Genomic DNA, 23,424 nt, shown 5'->3' with positions numbered 1-23,424 from the left:
TTATGCGATGACCCCTTCCATGTGATGTGCCTCTGGAAAAATAATAATAATAATAATAAAACATTGGAGCCGTGTGGCCTTTACTACAGGCAACGCTATAGCGTTGCCTCTGATGCCAAATTTTATAAGAGCCTACACTATGTGAATTTTGATTTCGTAACCTACCAAGCTTTTTGACATGTTTCGAAGGATCGATATTTGATATCGCTTCTTCGTGTGGATGCACTTTGGGGTTTTCAGTAGAATCTTTATAAATTTCGTTGAAGAACCTCATTACGGCCACACCATCGCCCCATGAATGTTCGAAGTTGATAGCAGCTTTTCCTTCTTTCGATAGGATGAGGGAGAAAGACTTATCAAACCATCTGGAAGAAAGAGCAGTTCGAAAATTAAAATTTTGGCCTTGTTAAGAATCCCTCTGTTTCGTCCATTATAAACTTTTTATTTTGTTTGAGTAAATTATCTAAAATTGATCAGGTGGTCTGGCATTAATTTATGAATAAGATTAATTAATTTATTTATGGTCTGGCTTGACCATAAATTATGGTCTGGCCAGACCATTAATTTATGGTCTTGCTTGGATAAGAGATCCAAATAAACGACAGAAAACTAAAAGTCTGTTTCGACAGAAAACAAAATTGCTCCGTTTTGTACCAGAGATAGAAATGTTCAGTTTTAACAAAACTTGCATCATCAAAAAGTGTGAACTTTGTTTCTTCGATTAAACGGAGCCAAATTTCCTTTTTTAAAGTTCAGGAAAGGGCAGCCCCTAAAAATATTCTAGCATGCCTGCTCGAAAAACGCTAAAAATTAGCTCAAAACAATTATCATTTGAGTAGTTTGGTCGCTTTAGGAGCCCCTGTGGTGCTACCTGCTTTGATTGACAAACTCGCCAACAAAAGGAAAAGAAAATTTCACCGCCTTTTCAGTCAAATTTCAGAGGCAAAACTACAAGTTCTCGACAGCTTTCAATGACAGCCAGTCCCCTGAGGAAATCCGCTAAAAAGGGTCAGCCGACGCTGAGGCTCGCAGAATGATATTTACGGTATAGCATCGTCTTAAGAATATTAATTACATTTCCAAAATTTAAGATAAGTAACGGAAATGTTAACATAATTAGACAGTTTGTTTCTTTTTTTTCAGTCTTTGGGCTTTTCGTTATTCGCCACCATTTTAGGGAAAATTTTAGCAACAGACAGATAAGGAAAGTTCAACTCCCAAAAGCAGGCGCGTACCCAGGGGAGCGTCCTAGAAAAGATTCCCTTGGAAGAACCATGAATTTTATAATGTTTCCATAATTTTAAAATAGTTTATCAGTAATTTGCTGTTTTCACAAATATTTATACCTGGTAAAGACTTCCATACACATACCTGCCTGGAAGGCGAGGGTCCAAAAACGCACAAATAGTAATAATAATAACAATAAAAGCTTTTAAAAACGGCATTCCTGTATAATGATTATAAAGCAACTTACCCGTTGAGGACAAACGGGCGGGTTTTCCGTGTATTGTCCAAAGCCTTAGCAAGGATAATTTAGAGCAAAACAGGTTAATTATATTCTAGCATCCAAAATATCTAAACCCAAGGCCAATTCTAATTATTAAATTCTAAATTTATCAAGCCAGATTCAGTAAAAAAGCCACTTCGAAACTTTCGAACCCAAAATCTACCCATATGCTTTTATATACATATATATAATATATATATGGACCCATATGTTTCCAAAACATATGTACCTATATATGTTTTTAACCCAAAGCCTACTTTTTACATGCCCTTTCAGGTGCCGTAAACTGTCTAAATAATTAAAAAGTGGGAGCAAATGTTTCCAAAACATATGTACCTATACATGTTTTTAACCCAAGCGCCTACTTTTTACATGCCTTTCAGGTAGCTCGATCAGGTTTGGCCGTAAACTGTCTAAATAATTAAAAAGTGGGAGCAAATGAAACTAAAGGGGGGACAAAAGTGTGTTCGACCATCCCTTATCCAAAATATCCGCTTAATATTAAGTTTCCAGGGTGTAATCTGTAAACGATAACAACACACTCTGGAAACTATCACACAGATATTATTTCATATATTTTTCCATTTTTAAAAAGATCGAATTTTTTGTCTATATAAGACGTCACTTATGCTCAGTAATCCTGCATTTTCAAGGGTTAGCAGGTGTAACTTACCCAACAGCTAATCCAGGCCGTTTCAAGTAGCAATCCTACCGGCCTTGTCGTCAGTTTACGTCTCGTGAAAAGCTAAGGATAAGTAATCGAACTTATCGGATTAGTAATCTTGGAATGATCGAACGCACAAAGAGATAGGAGTTATCCTCGAGGATAACCTCAGGTAAAAATAGTCCACATAAATACTATGGAATTTGAATTATAGTTCAAGTCAAACCCAGGCCGTATCTAGGTGGAGGGTTACGGTGCTTGAATCCCCTCCCGAAACGTTGTCGGACTCGTAAAAATGTAACAAAAATGCATTAAAAAAAACTTGATTTTAAAGTTTTTCTGTGTATACCCCCGACCGAAACCCCCCCCCCCCCTCGAAAAGAAATCCTGTATACGGCCCTGGTCGAAACCATTAGTAGCTAAGGTTTTAGAGTTGTTAAACATTAAGAATTTAAAGTCAGTTTTTATGAATCTTTGAGTGCAGTGCCGTGTCAATTTGTTACAATTTCATGTGTCTAATTTCATAGTATTTCCTGATCGACAATATTCTTTGTCAATTCTATTCAAAGATATCATCAAAACTTCAAAAGAAACGAGTTTTCATTGAGCATTTCAGTCATCGTAGCGATTGATACCTGAAAAGAGTCCACAAATAGGCTAACAAATAGGCTATTCAACCAATACACTTCTTCTATATGGGTTCGCAAAAGGAAAGGAAAAGTTACCACTAAGACGATCATGCGGAGTTACTACTACGCCCACATTTAAAGCGGAGGTTCAAGAGGGAATGCTCGCCCAAGGGTCCCCCCCCCATCATAATTTTTGCTTGACTCGTAAACGCAATATAAAAATATCTAAACTAATTTTTGATACGTTTTATTAAAGTTTTTCACTGTACCCTCCCCCCTCCTCCCCCCCCTTTCCCCGAACAAAAAAAACACGGCCACCCCATGGTAAAAGTTAGCACCACATAGAATGTAAAAACATTACTGCATATTAAAAGATTAAAATCTGAATTGTAATATACAATAATTCTTTATATACCTGCTAGCAGGGCAGAGGGGATTCCCTAATAATGATGCCAAGGAACCCAGCCCCCAAAGGATTGTAAAATCATCCTGGTTTGGAGTATCCTCATACACATATATGTCAATTAACGCACAGATGGAACTTGGGAACTTCATGTCACGAAATTGCATGTTGCTTTTGCTTAAAATGTTGATTAGAAAACCCCTCTCCTCTTAGACAATGACCCACTCGAATCTTGGATCCTCACTTTCCCTTTACTTCTGCTGTTGTTTTCTACTATTACGTACTTCTCTCGTTCAGGTTTCTAGGGTTATACTACATTGAATTTTCAACTGAAAAACCTATACAGGATGAAACTTTGCAGTACCCGTTTATTTACTTTCTAGTGAAACGCTGTACAAACCCAGATTACTGCGCTTATAGCTTTACTTTCTTGTTTCAGCAAGCGTTCCCCATGCCAAAAACCGCTACTTGTCAACTACTGCTTGAAAGCTTGGTGTTTTTACGAAAGCTTGATAAGCAGCTTGATCAAACCTTGTTAACAACTTTCTACACTCGATTGATTCTGTGTGCTCATCGTTTAATGCAAGAATTGGCCCAAAATAGAATTAAATTTCAAATTAATATATTTTGCCAAATTCCTGAAAATCTTTCCTGTCTTTAGTCGCTCACTCAATCACTCACTCAACCAGAATTAATAAATAAAGCATTAATTAGTAAATTCGCGTGTAAAATGTTACAATTTCCTCATGCAAATATTGAACTAAAAACCACCGCTTTCGAAATAGCTCTTATTTATCAAAGAGACTGGACTTTCTCAGAGGAATGCAAAATTTTCTGTTTCTGCATATAGCAACTAGAAACCTTTAATACCCGATTCTTGAAAACACTGAATTCGGTGGTGCAACTGTCGCTAATTGGGCAGCAATGGCGACGGCAATGATTACTATATTTGGAAAGAACATTGAATGGGTTGGTCGGTTCCATCAATTTGACCGAGCTTTTTCGGTCAAAATGATACATTTCATTTTTTTTCGAATCGCAATGCTTGTTTTGGGACACGTTTTTTTTTTTTTTTTGACAAAGCCCAAAGACTTTGTCTCTTTGACACAATAACCTAACTTTATTAGCCTTTTTAAACGACTTTATGCACTTAATTGACTCTGTACGCTCAAGTTTTAGTGCAATAGCTCGCTAAAAAGGAAAGAAAAAATAAAACTTCCAATAGCTTTCTTTTGCTAAAATACCAGAAAATTATGTTTTCATTGTTATTATTGTTTAATTCCTACTAAAACCAATTAAACTACAGATGAAACAGAATTATTAAGGCTGAAACTTTAGCAAAATTTAAAAACCCATGAACTTAATTTTTTCTTTTTTCTTTATATTTGCTTCACCAATTTACATCACTGAAGTATTAGTACTTCCGCTTGCTTGATTACTTGAAGCTACATCATTTACCAAGTTAACACAGACTTTCATTAGATTTAAGCTGTCCTCCACTGCACAATACCTATGGAGATAAAAAAAAGGTGGCCACATTCTGCCAAATTTTACAAATAAATTTTGCCGTAACCCCAGAGTCATGCTATACATTCAGAAAAGGAGCGGATACTGGATTTATGTTTGGAGGAAACAAAAATAACTTGGGTTCCAATATCATTATTTTTTGCCGCTCCACCCCTGTAATTAGTGCAACTTTCGAACTTGAAAGGAGGGGGAAATGCCCATTCACCTCCCCATCTGGATCTGCCGCTGATTCAGAATGGAATTTTTGTTGTGAAAGAATAAAGCAAATGACACCAACTATCAGGAATCTTGCGTCTATATCTATGATAGTACCTATTGTCACCATCTCCATGAAGAAAGCTTCGAACAATTTTAACTGGATCCTCCTCCATTTTGTCATCATCAAGGACAAGATTGAAAAATGCACTATCAATCAATTTTATCTGCTCCTCATTTCCAAGGCTCAACAGTTTGTCCCTTAGCGTAGCCCATCGATCTCGATCCTCACTCGTTAACGCTCCAATTGGATGCTGGTTAGATGGAAGATTGAGTGATGTGATGTATTTTATGCAGGAATAAATTTCATTTGGAGGTAGAATATTACCTGAAAAATAAAAATAAATAAAAAATGAGCTTGAGAAGTAAATCGACAATTAATGTTACAGAGAATGGGTAATATCAGGGTTCAAAACATTATAAATCATTATGACAATCAGTAAGATTTCTTCATGAAGAACTTACAATTAGGTTTAATAAAGTTATATTTATCTTTGTTGAAAAATGCCAGATTGGGAATTGAAATATCCAGTTTGATTCTACGATATAGAAGTCCACCGTCACAGAGTTTTGGGGTAATTTATAGAATATACATCCTCTTCACAGCCTCCACAAAAAAAAAATGTAAACTTTTATTTTGTATTAAATATAGTTGTAAAAAAGTTTCGCTTCGAAGTTGTCACTAATTATCAGTTTTGAGTATATGTCAATTGTTATCGTTTCTGATGTGATTAATTTATACAAATAGCCTACTAGCCAAACAGCGTATCAGACAACAGGCAGAGAGAAGGGAAAACAAAACCGTAATGTATACGCTAAGTGAGCACTGGAGAAAAAGAAAATTAGTTTTGCCCCTTGCCCAAAACATTTAATCTCCACCCACAGTCAGACACAAAAGGGTATACTAGCCAAACTATATTAATAACATAATTATATAAGAATTACAAATCAGTATGGGACTGTAACTCAGTATGGAATTAGAAATCAGTATTGGGATGGAGGAGGAGCGTGCGCAGCTACATTGGCCTCAGGCGGCTTGGTACTGCGGTGAGCTGTTAGTAATAGTAATAGTAGTATAAATCAGTATGATTAGAGAATCAGGTCTATATGTCTCTCCAATACCCACACAAACGTTTCTAGCATTTATGTAGGTAAGGTCCACCTTGTTTGAACCATAATCACGAAGATTTTTAATTTCTAAGATCGGAGAACCAAAGTGGATCCAATACCCCTTCAACCTCCTCCCCCTCCCCTTCTACCTACAAATTATTAACATAAAGGTAGCCAAGTTCATTTTGCTTTGATCGAGACCGAGCAAAAATTTTTTAATTTATGTAATCTGAGGCACAAAATATGTCCAAAGACTCTCCAACGACCTTACCCATCCCCCCACCAGCTTTTAGCCAAAACGGGGGTGGGCATGTTGCAACTTTTGAAGTGAAATAATTCAAGAATTTTAAAAGTGTATGATTGAAGGCACGAAAGGGCCCCTCAAATACGTTCACTGGCTACACATGAGCCAGTTTTGTCGGACTTAAAAGACCCACCTCCAGTGCAATCCCGACCCCAACAGCTCTTCAGTAAAAAGATTGGCATACTAAAATTTATGAGGCAAAATGTTTGGGAAATGAGACAAGAGAATAACTATTCTCCGACTTTTCTCCTCCTTCTCCAACTTTTTCGCGGATCCAGTTAAACCGTATTGGGGCGAGTAATTTGGGCAAAAGGGACAGAGGGAAGGGACAAAGAGAGAGGGAAGTGTCCAGATTCACTCAAAATTTGGTAGGAACGTAGCTACAACCAAGGAGACTAAAAAAATTAAATCTTAGACGATTGACCTTCCGATCCAAGCATTAAGTTTCATTTTTTGTGGATTTTTTCTTTTATCGTGGATTGTGACTTGTAAGCAAGAATCATGAAGCATGTTCATCTTCTTGGGCGAAGGGTTACATAAATGTGCTAACTAGTCTACCTTTTATTTGTTGCTAATATATTTTAAGATTTAAAAATTTGTCTTCATAGAAGTGATTATGCAACGGTCATAAATAATAATACTACGCAATGATGTAGTATCGCAATTATTAGTATAGTGTTTATGTGGCAATCACTTAGTAATAATCTTATTGTTTTCACCGTCAAATACATCGTAAAGAAATAATTGACGGTATGTTTATAAGCGAGATAACATAGCCTTACCTTGCACACGCTGCATTTTTTGCAATGAAAACACAGCTTTGGTTAGGTCTTACGTTTTGGGGCAAAGTAGTTAGCTTATCTACATGATACATTTTAAAAGTAGAAACACTGAATTGGTATCAAGAAATAGAGAACACAGTTGGCTTTAAGCAGACAGCGTATTTTAGAATCGTCTTTACAAAGCACACCTCCATTAAAAAGAACTCTTTTTCGGGCACACTATTTTAAAAGGGCTGAGCGGTTTCAGTCAAAGGCAGAAAAGCAAACCCAGAGCGCTGCTCCTACAATACTTTTTTCGGTGAAGCCGATATTATGCTGTTGCGGCACTTAACTTCGCCTAAGCAACATAAATTTAATTCTTCCTTTTTTTCTGGCAACTTGTTTAAAAATTACGCTCTATCCACGCACGGGATTCCTTTTCTGCAGTGTTAGTGCTTCCGCGGTTCGAAGTCCTAATCGGAATAAAACAGTGGTTGATGTGTTTCTTCTTTATTTTCAGTTTGCTTTATTGTGCGCGAACATCTACTAACATATGATATCTAAAATATTAGCTTCGGGTTTTATTTGTTAATGAGTCAACTCAATTGAATTTAGTTAAAAATACAAAAAAGAGTACCGTCTTTATCGAGGGCATCAAAGACAAAAAAATGACCATTCCTCATAATCAATATATGTTTTGCTGATTCATCCTTGAAAAGGAGGTCTTTGCCCGTAGATGGTATCCTTGTTGAGTTGAACAAGCTTGGAAACTGTGACATATCTAGCGGATAAGCCTAGAAACATGTAGCATACATACATAACAGCAAATGTTACATACCAAACCATGTAAAAATTGAAATCATACAACCACAGGTTTGTACCAAATGACAAAACACAAATCAAACATAGAAAATTCCAGCTGACAATGTCATAAAATAAAACAGTTGAATAGGCTATGATTGTTATCAGGGCTCCAGCTCAACAGGGTTTTTAAACCTAAATCTGTTTTTTTGCTACCTTGTATACCAGTTTCGAGGAATTTAGCACAATTCCTTTATATTTTTCATCTATAATTGAGACATCGAACAAGATTTAAATGTCATATTACTTTTTTTATTTTCAAATTATAAGACAAATTAAAGTGCATCCGAACTTAAATCCTACCGAACTATGAAAAAGAAAGAGAGAGAGAGAGGGAGAGGGAGAGGGAGAGAGAGAGAGAGAGAGAGAGAGAGAGAGAGAGAGAGAGAGAGAGAGAGAGACAGAGAGAGAGAGGGAGAGAAAGAGAGAGAGAGAGAAAGAGAGAGAGAGAGAGAGAGAGCGAGAAAGAGAGAGAGAGAGAGAGAGGGAGAGAGAGAGAGAGAGAGAGAAAGAGAGAGAGAGAGAGAGAGAGAGAGAAGAGAGAGAGAGAGAGGGAAAAATAGACTAGTCAAATAAAATACAAAAAATGAGAAAGAGACAGGAAAAGAAAGAGGATAATTCCTCTTTAATGATCACAAATACAGGAAAAAGTAACAACAGAAAATTAGTTAATATACCTAAAAAAAAAGAACTGTCCAAAATCAGAAGAGTGGTTTTTTTTTACCCTTACCATGTTGGTCATGACCAGCATATAGTGCAGATATTGACGCTGCCACAACCAAGGGCTAAAGCTCCAAACTTAGAATATTTATAAAAATATGTCTAACTACTCTTGTAGGCTGTGGAATCGACTTAATATGGTTTTCCAAAATCTGTCCTACTATTCACATGCTCTGTTAAGTAAAGTGATTAAATGAACTAAGTTGACTAAGTTAAAGTGACGAAGCATGATCCAGTGATAATCAATGCAGAAAATGGAGACAAGCAGACTGATTAAGTTTGCGAAACTTGGGCCCTTTAGGCAAATCACTATCAGTATAAAATTAGGGATTAATTTAATTAGTCTTTTAAGTTGTCATCCTGAACTTCTTCAATTTTTTCCATCAGTAAACTCACTGAAAAGATTACAACGAATCTTTCAATTCCAAGAAATTAATTTTTAATACCAAACATCGTACCAGTTAAATACTATGTAAGCATATCAGTATTTCCTCGTCCATACCAAACATCAGCCTCCAGCATATAGTGAGGCTAGATCAAGACTTTTAAGCAAAGACTGGTTGCTGACGGTCAACATTCCGCTAAATCACAATGGCAGGCACTAGTTAGTCTAACAGCAAAAACAAACAGTGTGGCCCGATTAAAGAAGAAGGCGAGAAGAAGAGCTCATACTTGAAAAATGTACACTTCCTGATCCGTACTCTTTACAACAGTGGGTAGGCTCTAGTCACTAGACCAGGGTCAACAGTAGACAAGCTTAAAGTTAAATTAAAGGTACCTTACACCCTCGGTATTTTCTTCTTCAAGGTGAAAGCACATACAGCTTTTCTGATCACACTATCCGCTCTTTTTAAACCAATGTCCATGACTTCATTTATGTTAATCTACTATCTCGTGAGTAGATAAACATATTAACTTACATTCACTGCTTACTTACTAGATTTGGAGTCCTACGAAGGAAGGTGAGAATAGGAGTAAATAATAATAGTCTCAACAAAAGAATCCGACATATCCTTTGCATCTTTCCATTTTACACAGCCAGAAATTACAACATAAGAGTCTCAAATCAGTCTTACTTGAGACTTTCCCAATGTCAATAAAGATGAGAATATTCATGGAAAGTATCTACCATGAAATCTTAACCTGCTCATCGACAGCTGCTCACTAAAGAAAAGAATAAAAAAGAAAAAAAGCAATAAATTTTTACTAGATTATTCACCATAGGTATTTATTTTATTTGGTTCCTTTACAAATTGAAAACACATCAATTTCAGAGACAAAATTGTAAAACAAAAATTCACAGAAGGCCGCAGTACTAATGTTACATGATATTACTGTATCATCCTGTCTGTTATAATTACTCAGTACGACGTGTGGGATTGCGACGAACTGCGACAAGAATAACAGCCTTAAAAACAGAAGTGGCAGTGGAAGGTTGAGTGGGGTGAGGTATACAAAATTGACATTTCGTCAGAGGGCTATCATCAACGATGAGCTACACCTACTGGCGGTAGTATTTAAAAGACTATCGCAAAAAAAAAACAATAAAAATACCAAATTTAAACTCATTGTAGTTTCAATTTGAAACTACAATTAAACCTAGAAGTAAACTAAATTGAAGGTAATTCTGATAAACAGTACTGTACCTTAAATAGATATGACACATAGGTAGCAATGAAATATGGCTGAAACTTCATAATTCTCTTATATCTGTCAGTGTTTGTTTTACTAGGATCCATGTGGTAGACCTCTGGTTCTAACAATTCCGATCTCAGTGATTTCATAAATCTACAAGATATACAAAGGCTATATAAGTTTCCCATAAGCAGGAGAAAAAGGATATATATATATATATATATATATATATATATATATATATATATATATATATATATATATATATATATATGACCTGACTTACTTGACTTAAGGCTCCTGACGTGTGATGTGATGTAGAGAGCGTAGAGAGCTCCTCCAGTTGAACCACTCTGTTGCAATGAGGGGGCCTCGTCAGCAGCAGTCCCCTCGGTATACACTTACATATATATGTATATATATATACATGAATGAATTTGTTGATAACACGTCGAATTAACGAAAATAATAACGGAGCAAAGAAAACAACTAAAAGAAAAACTGAAAAAAAAAACACGAAACAGGACAAAACAAAGGAGTCAACAACTAAACCAAACATTACATAAAAATAAACGATACAACTAATCAGACAAATCACCTGATTACTGTAGAAGTAGAGTGTGCCACTGGTGGTTATGAGCCTTTGAATTATGATTTCGAATTTGCTTCTCAGTTACTACATATAGTTCTACGATGTTGTAGTTTAATAAATTTTGAATTTCGACTCCAGGGGGGATGAGGGAGGCGAAGTAAATATTTGGCAGATTTGAAGTAATGTAACCTTCATTTATGTGTTTGAGTAAAGATTTTCCAAGAGGGTGAACAATAAAGAAAGTGGGGAATTGCAATTGTGTTATATACAGTTGCCAGTATTGCTTTATTAAGAAAACGCTTTACTTTAATGAATGAAGCATATGCAGTTTTCCAGTTGAAAAACACTATTTCTGACTTTTCAGGGTTAAAATCAAGACCTGTGCTAGCGTACCCTTGGCTTAATATTTCAAAAATATTGGAATCCTCTTTAAGCAACAGCTGACATTCAAAATATCATGCTAAGCTGCTTGGCTAAGGCCAAGCAGGACACAAGATGAGGGACTGTGCTTGAGGATCTAGGACATAATTATTGAAGTGTTGGGGAAGAGATATCTCCCTGCCTAGCACCTTTGCAAACATCGACAAGTTCGTTACGCGGTACGGAAAGACTATATTTGTTTTGAGGCAGCTTAAGCTGAATTTTCAGCCTCGAGTACATATATCGCAAAGCATTAATGATGGACCTATTCACTCCCCGCTTTGCTACGAACAAAAGCACGATGGCATGCATCAGTGAGTCGAACGCCTGACGGAAATCATATCCAGCCAAAACAAGCATTTCACTGCTATCATCTGCATAGACGAAAATATTCGCCATCGCTGTAAGAGCATCGTAACACTCTAAGCCTTGTTGAAAACCGAACTGATGTGGAGGGGTATGACATTTATACATCAATTCGTCGATAAACAACCGTTCGAAAAGCTTGCAGAGGGTGGTAGACACTGTTATCAGGCGGGACGAAGAACACTGAGTTGTCGACTTTCCTTTCTGGCAATAGGTGTCAAGCTACCAATGCAGAAAGATGATGGAACAACTCCCTGCGTGAAAATCATCTACATTATACGAACGGTACATATTTCAGCGCATATGAATATATATTAAATTAATTAGTTTAAAGGGGGGAAAAATAGTAAAATGGAAAAAGATTTTAAATATCATTTTTGGGCATTTATTCTCATTTCTATGTAGAGTAAATAAAGTACTTTGGAGCTAAAGCCCAAGAATAAAAAAAGGAAATAAATAGGTTTAGCTTGGGAGCGATTCTTTCAAATTTATTATTTTGTCTACCAAACTATTTTTACATATTGGCTCTCCTTTCTACCATCACAGCAATACAAAAGTCTTCATGCGTTTTCTGCCTAGTCAAAACATTCTCTTCTCAGCACGCAAGTACAAAGGCATGGGGAAGGACTCTTGGCCCAGGCCTCCCTCAACATTCGAAGATCTCCCAAAATTCTTCATACTTATTTTCAAATTATCAAGTATAATATTCCCCCCCCCCAAAAAAAAAAATCCATGTGTACGTGCCTGCTTCTTGGGCTTAATAATTAAGGAATTAAAGATGAAACAATTTTTTTCTGATTCTGTATCAATACCTCAGTACTAAGGTCAGAGTGGAGAGCCAGACTAAAAACAAAAAAAAAACAACAACAAAAAACAGATTTGTTATTTCTTAAACGGAAGTAGCACAGCTACATAGAGGCTAAACAAGTTGAAATTCAAATAGACTGAATGAGCTTCGTCAAGAAAAGTCCAAATCCCGTGAGAAGGTTAAGGGATATTGCATAAGCCAGTTAGAGAGGCTAAGGAAGGACGGTTAGCCATACCCTCTGAGCACAATCTCCCGAAATCACATGATGTGCAAATGCGTTTAAATATTTCCAGATATTTTGTCAGTTTTTTTTTCTCTCGTTCACTTGACCCACTAGGCTACGCCTTACCCTCAAAAATAGATTTCACATACTGACCACGCTAAAACCCCTTCAAGACAATCCTTCTAGCCCCACTAAACGTTATAGCTTAAATAAGAGGCATTCACAATCTTAGAAAACTAACGCTTCCTTAATTTTATTAGAACTCAGAAATAAAATAATACGCTTCACCCACCAGTTAAGTCTTCAGACTGAAACACCAAAGCTAAGCCCAGACAGAAGTCAACTTTAACATGTAAGCTAGAATTTTTACAGGGGAAAACATAAAACTCAAAGGTAAACAAATAGAAGCCAAAACAAGTCTAAATCTAAGCTCAGACAGAAGTTCAATTTAATATGTAAGGTAAAGTGTTACAGAAGAAAGTATAAAAGGCAAATATACACAAATAGGAATCAAAGAAACGAAATACTAATGTTTAGTTGAGAAAAAAGTCTAATGTGAGGTAAAGTTTTTAAAAGGAGAAACATAAAAAACACAGGTGCACAAACTGGAATCAAAGAAATGAAAGGCTAAAGTTCACTTAAGACTGGAGTGAAATTTCTCATCGGATTGGTTCTAGCGCACCAATTTTTCGGTGGAAAAGACGTGTTGAGTTTTTGGTGATTTTTTTATACGAGTAACAGCCTGAGTATTGAAGACTTTCTTAGGCACACTTTATAAGAAACTAAATTAAATGGACGAAATTGAATAAGAAACTGAATTAAATGGAAAATTTGGTTCAGTATTTCATGGCAAAGAAGTTAATTTCATCTTTTTTCTGAACAATCAGAAGTTAATTCAGATTTTAAGGGAATATGCTTATGATTTTGCAACGCCAAGGACCGATACAAAGTTTGAAATAAGCACCTCCATAGATTAAAGAAGTGGAGTTGGTCGAAAGACTCAAAGAAAATGCATTATAAAAGTGTTTATTTATGTATTCATTTGTTGTTTCTGTTAGTTCAGCTCTTCGCAGCCTAGTGATAAGCTGTTAAGAAACAGAGTCGCAAATACTTTACAAAAGAAGAAGAAGAAGAAGAAAAAAAATGCTAAGATTTGCCATTTTATTTCTGAAAAATGATTAAAAAGAAAAATAATAATAGTAAAACTGGCAATACACTAAAGCGAAACTTAAAGCACCAATGATAGTAAAAATAGAATCTGATCCTTCAAGTTAATCTAGGAAAAATTTATACATCCCCATATAAGCCTGAAAAGAAATAAGGAAAATCCGGAAACTCAATTTTTAATGAAAAATACGTCCATATGGTGTTACGCAGATTTACGCTTAGCGGGCGCCAATTTGAAAATAAGGAGTTTATAATATATCAGCGGAAAATGAACAAAAAAAAAAACAACAACATATCATCATAGAGGTCCATAAAGTGTAACTTTCCCGATTGCCGTAAAAAATAACAAACAATGACATTAATTGGTAGTAATTTGGATAAAACAATGAATGAATGAGCAAGATTATGTAAAACCATAACCTTAACATCTTGTTACGAAACAGGAACTGAAAAGAAATGTATATATATACATATATATATATATATATATATATATATATATATATATATATATATATATATATATATATATATATATATATATATATATATATATATATATATATATATATATATATATATATATATATATATATATATATATATATATACATTGAATAGCTAAAAACTAAGCTAGGGATTAATATGTTTATTAGTAAAACTATTCAAGGTCAAAGGCTGCAAGATATTAGTTAATTGACTTGCCTTCAAGCACATATTTTTGGAAAGACCAATCATCCTATTTTGTTATATTTTTTCCTTTAGAGTGTCATCTTTTTCAAATTCTTCCTTAGTTGCCGAAGGACCAGTGTTTCCGCCTAACCCGGCATCCGAACTAAGCTTTTGAATGAGGTCTCCCATGATGACCGGTCTTGTACCAACTCTTCGGCGAACTCTAGCCAGCGCTTGTTTCATTTGTGGCCGAATATAAAAAAAAACCAGCAGGCTCCAGATTTGTCTAAAGAGTGGCCACTAATTTTTGAATTGCTCCCCTTTTCTTCTACGGCATGTTGAAAAGGGTTCAACAAAAATATATATTTAATGAGGCGTTCGTTGGGGCGACAAAAAACATATCTTAGCCAGCGGAACTTGATGACGCTTGTTATTTTGTCAACATTGAAACAATATCGGCGGATATCATCATTCGAAGTTTGATCTTATATCGGGAATCATAAAATCGAACGTAGGCAACGGTGGTCAAATACCACTAGAGCACGTCCCTGAGCTACTTTGATGGGCCAGGATTCAACACAATAGAGTGGGACTGCCCTCACTGTCATCTCCTATATGTTTATCTTTTATCGCAAGCTAATTTCCCGGCGGAACCGGAGATGTTTGTGAAGTTGAACGGAAACTGCTTGAGCTCTAGATATTTTCTGTTGACATCTTGATCACATCCTCCCTTCGAATCCACCTCGGATCCTAGAGAAACAAAACTGTCAATCTTTTGAAGTGAGAGACCATTAAGAGCTAGTTGGTAATTTGTTGTGAGATTCAAATCATGAACTATTGTTTTCTTTGTGTTTATTCGTAGGCCGAGGTAGGCTGGGAAATATGCAACTTCGCCAAGTATTTGCTGGACTGAGATTGGATCCGGTGCAAAAAGGATTCGTCTGCGTATTCAAGGTCCGTCAAGTTGATATTTCTTCTAACCACTATTCCTTCGAATCTCCGTAGGGAAGGGTTGAAGATACAATTGATATTATCAAAGAGGACTAGCGAGAGTATAGTCTTGTTTCACACCCCACTCCACATCGAATAATGACGACTCTTCCCTATAGGCTTCAACTCGGGACACACATGCTTTGTAATAAGCTTCTAAATTGTCAAAAAATTATAGCAGCATTGCCATCTTTAAGTGGAATCTTCCTTAAGGTTTTTTGTTCAACGGAATCCAAAATGAATATAAAATTAATTATTTTGTTAGCTTACCCCTGCCAAAGTGAATTGCAGCAGTGAAAGCTAACAAAAGGATTATTTCGCAAAAAATATTTATTTATATATTAATTGTCTTTCATTTTATCCAGTTGCTTGAACGTTCTCATTGAAATAACTCACAATTGTGCATACAAATACTACTGTGGTGCTCAATCGCAGTGGTATTAATTGTATATATAGATATTGGTTTCTTTTTTATTTATTAGTTTTATATCATATTTAATTTTAGGTATTATAGACTATTTTAGATTTTATCTTTGTTCTTAGCGTTGAAAACGCCTTGAAATATGAAGGCGAAGTATCCGCGTTAATTTAACTTGTCTTTTCCTTATATTGACAGTAGTCCCGTTTGTTTCTTCATCTGGAGATATTTTTTTTATCTCTTTGTTTTTGTCATGGCCGGCCAGATCGGCTTTGCATATTTCAAGAAGAGATCAATACATAGAACAGAAACAAAAAATCTTTTAGAAGTTTACAAGTTCTATTTGTCTAAGCATTTTATCTTCATATATTCAGTACAATTTTTTTTTCAATACCTTAAAGCTGAAATCAGGAAATTTGTTGCTCTTATATCTTGGCGATTATAGTCAGGTTTTGGATCATCAACAAATGCCATAAAAGGATTGTAATTCAGAACAATAGACTGTCGATCTCTGAGATACATATCAAACCACGGTTCACTTATGAAGCTAGTGTCTTTGTCCCTACTGTCTCTGTCTATCAATTCTTGATGGAACTCTAAAAAAGAAAAAGGGAAATCAAACTAGCAGCTAACGAAAAAAGGAATTATACTGTAAGTACCAGAGCATATCCAGGATTTTTTTTCAAGGGGGGGGGGGGGAGGTTACAAAAAAAAACTCTTAAAAACGAACCAGAAATTTGTTTATATTCATTTTTGTTACATTTTTACGAGTCGGACAAACATTTCGAAGGGGGTTCAAGCCCTCTAACCCCCCTGGATACGGCCTTGGTTAGTAAATACACAAAACTAGTTCAGGCCTTAGTGGATGGAGGGGCTCAAATAGAAGATAAAAGTACATATTTTAGACCACTTTCCTAATTTTTCCTTCAAGAGGGGAGAGTCATTTGGATAAATCCTGAGCAATTCTCTCTCCTTACCCTCAGCAGTTATGCAGGTATTCTAACGAAACTATTAATTATACCCATTTGATTAGGAGCAAAGTTGACGTTTAAGGTTTTATTAGCTGTTTTATTACAAATTTGAAATTACTATTGCAGCATAGAAAAACAACGGTCAAACATATTAAGTAAATATTCCACACAAAAATTATTTGAGCTTTAGTAAATCTGCCGTTTAAGAATTATTAGGTTGTGAGTTATAAATCTAAGGTTAATACTGCAATTTAAAAATCGAAAATGAAAACATAGGTAACTCATTATATCACAGATAACTCATATTTTATTTTAGTTTTTGTAAATTTTTGTTGTTTCTACCTCTTTGGACAAAAACTGTGTTCTTATTAACAAATTTCTTGTTCCTGATATTACTGTAAAACTGGAAGTACTACACAGAAAGCTTTCAAATACGGCTTGTATCCTTATTTCTCCGCACCATCGCCTTATCAGGTTTTTTCAGTCGTAAGTTATTTTTCCTTTATTTGTTTGTTTTTCACTCTTTTGTTACTCCACGTTTTTTGGTATTGTAAAGAATGAGTAATAATTAAATAATAATAACAATAAAGAAAGCTTGCTTCCATATTTCTCTACATTACTGCTTTATTGAATTCTGCAAGTTGTGAGTTTTTTTTTCTTCTTTTTCCCCTCCTTCTAAATTTTTTCTCTTTTGTTTTAGTGTCTTTTATTTTTTATGTGTTAATCTGTAACTGGTTTCCTTGTGATTTCTATTTTGATTTGCATAGTATTTTTATGTGTTTTTCTTCGTGTTGCTACACGTATTATACCTTTGTATAGTGTGGGTCAAAAATAAATAATAATAATAATAATATTTAAAAAAGTGTTTGATTTTCGTCAAAATTCTATTTTAGGGATTTATTAAGTCGTTAATTACAAACCTGAGGCAAATATACTAAGATGAAATTCTAAGTCATTACATGCTAACTAAATGGTTCTAAAACAATATTTGATTTACACCAAGTAATTGCATAGTCCATATTTCTAAACCCATGAAAGCTAAAGATAACATTTTCAACACATAATACTATTTTTTTTGCCTAGCTCATTCTAAAAGTTACTAATGTTTTGATTTATAAGATTTCAAAAAACGTTTTTTATACAAATTCAATTTTGACATTTTTTTTAATTTGAAACACTAGTCGGTGTTCTAAAAATGGAATAACAAATGGTTCCAGAAATCAGCCAAATGATTTGGGAAGCTGACAAAAAGTCAATACCTAAGCTAAATAGTGTGAACCCTGGCTATCATGGAAAGAAGAAAGAAAATAACATGGTGGAATAACAATTGCAGAAGCAATCAGAGCAAAGAGTTACGAAAAATGAATTCCTAAAGAATGAAACAAACGAAAACTTTAAAAGCATTATTACGCCTTAAAAACATTAATTATCGATATAAATAGATTTGGATATACCACACCATTGGCAGTTCTAGGCCTGAGTAAGTGGGAAGCTGCCCCTCTCAGTTTTTCTGACATCTGACATTGAATTCCTTTGACTTTATATTTTTACACTTCTTCTTCTTCTTCTATTTAACAGCAGGCGGGCTTTTCAGTAACACTATTTAGCCCTTTTCCTTTTGCTTCACTCTGTGGGCTACAGAGCTACTGGCTTGATTGCCTCATATTTATTAGATATATTCAGATATCTTTCAGCAGATCTTTCGACTCTAGGAGTTCAAATATAAGATGATAGATGTCGATTTCTATACTCTGTGTGCAGGTATAGTTGGCTAGGCTCTTGGCTGATAGTGGGATTTTGTGGTGTTTGAAGTATTTTAACAGTTTAGAAAGCAAGGTATGTTGTGCAGACGTCAGCATATTACATTCAAATAGGCAATGGTCAATTGTTTCATTATTCATATTACAATGCCTGCAAAGAGGGGACAGGGGTCTTACACTTCTATGGTGGTGTACCTGTGATTCTTCTTCTTCTACAAAAATCCTGCTTTCCTGGTTACTTTTGTCCCACATGTATCAGAGATGTCTATAGTTTAACCAAAGAAAAAATGAGAGCAGAACTAGAGTAGTATGTCCCCATCTCTAAATTCCACAGGCTTACAAGTAAGATTTTAGGAAAGAGTGCAGAAAACGTTGAAAAAACACCAAATTTGACGGAAAATGGGATCAGCATTAAGGACAACGAGGGAAAAGCAGAAGCTTTAGCAAATGAATTAGATAAAAATTCCGAACAACTTGACAGCAGACTACGGAGAGTTTACAAGCTTCATGGAAAGATAAAATTTTGATTGAATTTGAAGTCCACTCCCGGACCCTACGAGATATCTTACACATTGGGGTCACAGTGTACTTTCTAGGATGTAGAAGAGGTCAGTAATTACGCTAATCAGAAAACCCGCAGAACTGGTTCAGACTCATAAACCAATTCCCCTATTACCTGCTCTTGGTAAAATAATGGAAAAAATTTGTAGACAGAAGACAAGAATAGTTTTGTAAACCCCTCAAAGCCCCTAATATCCATGCTGACTTCAGAAAAGGCTGATGTATCAATGATAGCCTACTTATCATGGAAAGCTCAGCCAGGTTTTCTGAGCGAGCTTTTCTTCCTAGTTTTTCTGAGCGAGCTTTATTCCTCTGATAATTTAACAGGAAGAGGTGCCTAGGCTGATGATATCTTTAGTATACAGGAAGTAACATTGACGACTTGAAAAGGTCCATAAAAAAAGTACCTGGATGAGCTCCACTGTTTTTCCTCAGCGGCGGGCCAACCAATATCACGTGAAACATCTAAGATAATTGGATTCCACACAATAAAACGTATCACATTATCTACAATAAAAATTGACAGGAAAATTCTGGAATATCAAATTCAACAAAAGCTTCAGGAAATCATCCTAAACCCTATATTTACTTAAAAACCATGTATGAGGGAAGTTAAAAGACCTGTTTGCTATAAGTAAACATTATAAAAAGATTGACTGGCACAGACTGGGTAAAGTCATTAAAGATTCTTTTGGAGTTTTGCTTTCAGTATATAAGATCTACATTTGAGCACAGGATAGTAGCATATAGAACCTGTACAAAAACTCTACTTGCAAATCTAGAGGGTGTTCAAAACATGGCTATGAAATTGCCTCAATGCTACATCACTTCACGTCCTCTGATAAGACAAGACAATTGTCTATAACCAATATACACAACAAGGTTTCACAATGTTTTACAAAAATTCAGTTATACAGGCATTCATATCTTGTTGTCGAAAACACGATTGGCGACGAAGTAAACATAAGGAAAGATTGCCTTTTACCTAGGCCTTATTTCTCCAACCCCGCACCCAGTTAGAAGCCCAATAATGTAGGCTATATTTCAGCATAACACCTGAAACATTTCCATAGAAAATGCTCCTAGTCCCAACTTTCCTCCAGTTTATAGAAGCTAAGAAATAAGAGTACCTCCAGCTGGAAATACAAAAGAAATTAAACAGTACAAGATTGGATATATTCCCTATAGATTTCGAAATCTGCATAGATGGCTCGGTCAGAATTGATAGAACTGTGTCAACTGTACTACCTCAAATTTCACTAAACATAGTCAAATAGATTGCAGATGGTTCTTCCCTTCTTATTGCCACCATAACAGCCATAGATGAAGCCTTAAAAACTAATGAAGAGGTCAACTTCACAAAATTGACGTTAAAATCTTAGCAGATTCAAGAATAAATTCATCAAACCCATTTTTTAGTCTCCGAGGGTGATACAGCCTTTCTTTGGAGAAGCTTATTTAGGTGTTAACAACAGAGAAAGATAGTGTAGTTCCAAAACATCCCTAGCCATTAAGAAAATAAGAGGAAACGTTCCAGTTGCAAAGAGAAACCGACTTGTCATGTCTAGCTGACAAAACCTCTTCGCACTTAGAGACACACTCAGAGCAAGACACCCCAAAACGGTTAAGGCTTTTCAGCCCTTATTTCCCAAGAAGGCAGATTATACCACAACGTTAAATACCAATCAATCTTCATCTGGAAAGCAGAAAGGAAGATGGGTCTTGCACTTTCACGAAATTGCCTTAAAGAAAGTAGTAATTGAATCCATTCAGTGCATAATCTTTGACTACACATCATCACTTGAAGCATCTCCCAAAGTAAAAGCAGAATTTGAAAAATATCATCTTGAACCAAATATTCAATCCTAAAACACCAACTCCATGACATAGAAAAAAAGATTTTTAGTCAGATTATCAAAAAACCTTATAATGTTTAACAAACAGTAATGCCCAATGTTGTTAATAGCTAGGGGATGCCAAAAGGGAAGCATTTATGGCTATGTGGCAATGTTTTTTAAAGAAAGAGACAAATTTGCTAGATCATGGCCACTTGCATATTCAAATGTTGCACAAATTTTAAGTTTTAATCCAATATTTTACCTTTCAAGCTCAAAAAAAGAAAAAAAAGGTGAATGCAGCATGCACATAATAAAAGCATCTCATTAAAAAACGACCACAACTAAAGTACAAAAGAAAGTAAAGAATGATACCGAAACCTATAACAAACAGAAATATAAATATAGGATAATAAGTGAAACTTGAAATGAACAGAAATTCCTATGAACAAATAAATAAAGTAAAAACAGACAGTAATTACCATTACTAACAGGGTTGCTATAACCCCTCTCCAAAAACCCTCTAAAGTCAAGTGTGCCATTTGGACTGCATTGAAAACTGAACAGATTACTTCAAAATTGTCAATTGATGTTTTATTTAGCTATCAATCACTGAAAATTTATTTAAAAGGAAAAACGATAACAAAAAAAGTCTTCTTTTAAAATAATGAACTACATTGATTTTCACGCATGAACTTGTTTTGAAAAGCCATTGATTCTTGGAAATTTGATAAGCATTTGGAATTTTTTTCTTTTTTTTGCTAGTGTTATGGCAAAAAAACACCTGCTCAAAAATTATGCTGTTTTCACTAAAGTGAAAATAAAAAAAAAAAAGCTAGCTTTTAGGCAATTTGGGGGAGGCACAAAATACAACTGTGATGGTTTCTGTTTATTTACGTTTGACTATTATTAACTTGAAATTGTATTTGTTTGAAGTTTTATTTATTCATTCATAACAATTTCTGTTTGTTTCAATATTACCATGTTATTCATTTTAGGCTTTAGCACTGATCTTTACTGTTGTTTTAACAACTTTCTTAAAGAATTTTTTTATTAATTTGTAAATCAGGAAACCTTAGTACCCTTAATAAAAACGTAAAGAAAAATTCCAAGGCAGCTATTTATTTATCAGATACTAAAAACTGAGTATGATCCAAGGTTGCTTGAAATGGTAATTCAATCAGAGATGAAGAAGAAGAAGAAGATGATAAAAATTTTAGAGAAGAAGATGTATAATAAATACATGGCTTTAGCTCCCTGAAGGTATCATAGAAACAAACCAAGTGGCAGTTCACTTACTTTGTCCAACACCATTCTCAAATTCTTTTGTCAACTGAACAGTCTTTGCATATTCTTCAGGATTTAATAGAGGCTCTTGTGCAGCTAAATACCTCCTACATGTCTCATGAAGATTAGGAACAGCAAGTCTTGGGAGCGATTTTTGAAAGTGATATGTATAAAGCTTGCTTCTTTGCAAAAACTGATAATCTTCACTATTTGCTGAAACACTGAAACACATATGTCCATTAGTGACAAAAAAAATAGTTTGAGGTTTTATCATTTAAACTAATTACTACTACAAGCACTTTCACTGCAATCCTAAATGGGGTGCCAAGATGTAGATGACCTGCTTTTCATTTAACCCAGATGGACAACCAAAAAACAGAACCTTTGGTATACCAGTCTTCATTGACAATACATGGCATAACAATACCAATCTTTCTTTCATCATAGCCCTAGAGAGTGGCATTGAACTACTTTTTTGTACAGGTTACTGTTGAGTATATGGTCAAAGGAGTATCTGAAACTAGCCCTAGACAATTCCTCTCAAAGTCATATAACTAACCTAAGAAACATAAACCACTGAAAATTTGCATATTTATGATAGAGAACAATGTATAAAACATAGTAAACTGAAATTGAAAGACAGAGATAATTGAAGAAACATTTATAAAGTGTTCTGGGAGAAAAAGACAGAAAGGAGAAGGGGACAGATCTTTTCCAAAACAAACTATTTAGAAACACAGCAGAATCAAGAAGGAAACAATACTATGTTTCAAAATTTAACCATGTTTCAAACAAATAATTACGAAACAAAACAAGATTGAGAAGAGGGCAAAATTATGTTTTAAAATTCAACTGAATTTTGAAAAAGGTTGGGAAAAAATACTGAGCTAAGCCATTTTTTTAACTGGGACTAAACTATGCTTGCTATTCATTTGACTCCCTAACGTTTAGAATTTTTTAGTTCATAATTTGTCTACA

At 35.0% G+C, this 23,424-nt stretch overlaps 1 protein-coding gene across 1 annotated transcript in view; it reads right to left on the bottom strand.

The window, feature by feature from the left end:
• Window positions 1–23,424, bottom strand: part of CPT2 (Carnitine palmitoyltransferase 2) — a 73,640-nt gene that overhangs the window by 44,703 nt on the left and 5,513 nt on the right. Inside the window, exons 2-7 of the mRNA XM_089093217.1 lie at window positions 22,459–22,667; window positions 16,427–16,628; window positions 10,388–10,529; window positions 7,798–7,954; window positions 5,043–5,313; window positions 166–365 (exon numbers count right to left, since the gene is read on the bottom strand). Coding sequence (XP_088949343.1) covers window positions 166–365; window positions 5,043–5,313; window positions 7,798–7,954; window positions 10,388–10,529; window positions 16,427–16,628; window positions 22,459–22,667 — 1,181 coding nt within the window. The remainder of the gene's footprint in view (window positions 1–165; window positions 366–5,042; window positions 5,314–7,797; window positions 7,955–10,387; window positions 10,530–16,426; window positions 16,629–22,458; window positions 22,668–23,424) is intronic.

Source organism: Artemia sp. Qi Xiang Cuo, chromosome 8 (assembly GCF_049724085.1).
Source record: "Artemia sp. Qi Xiang Cuo chromosome 8, ASM4972408v1, whole genome shotgun sequence".
NCBI classification, from domain to species: Eukaryota; Metazoa; Arthropoda; class Branchiopoda; order Anostraca; family Artemiidae; genus Artemia; species Artemia sp. Qi Xiang Cuo.
Note: the sequence above shows the minus strand (reverse complement) of the source record. Positions and strands in the feature narration are given on the sequence as shown.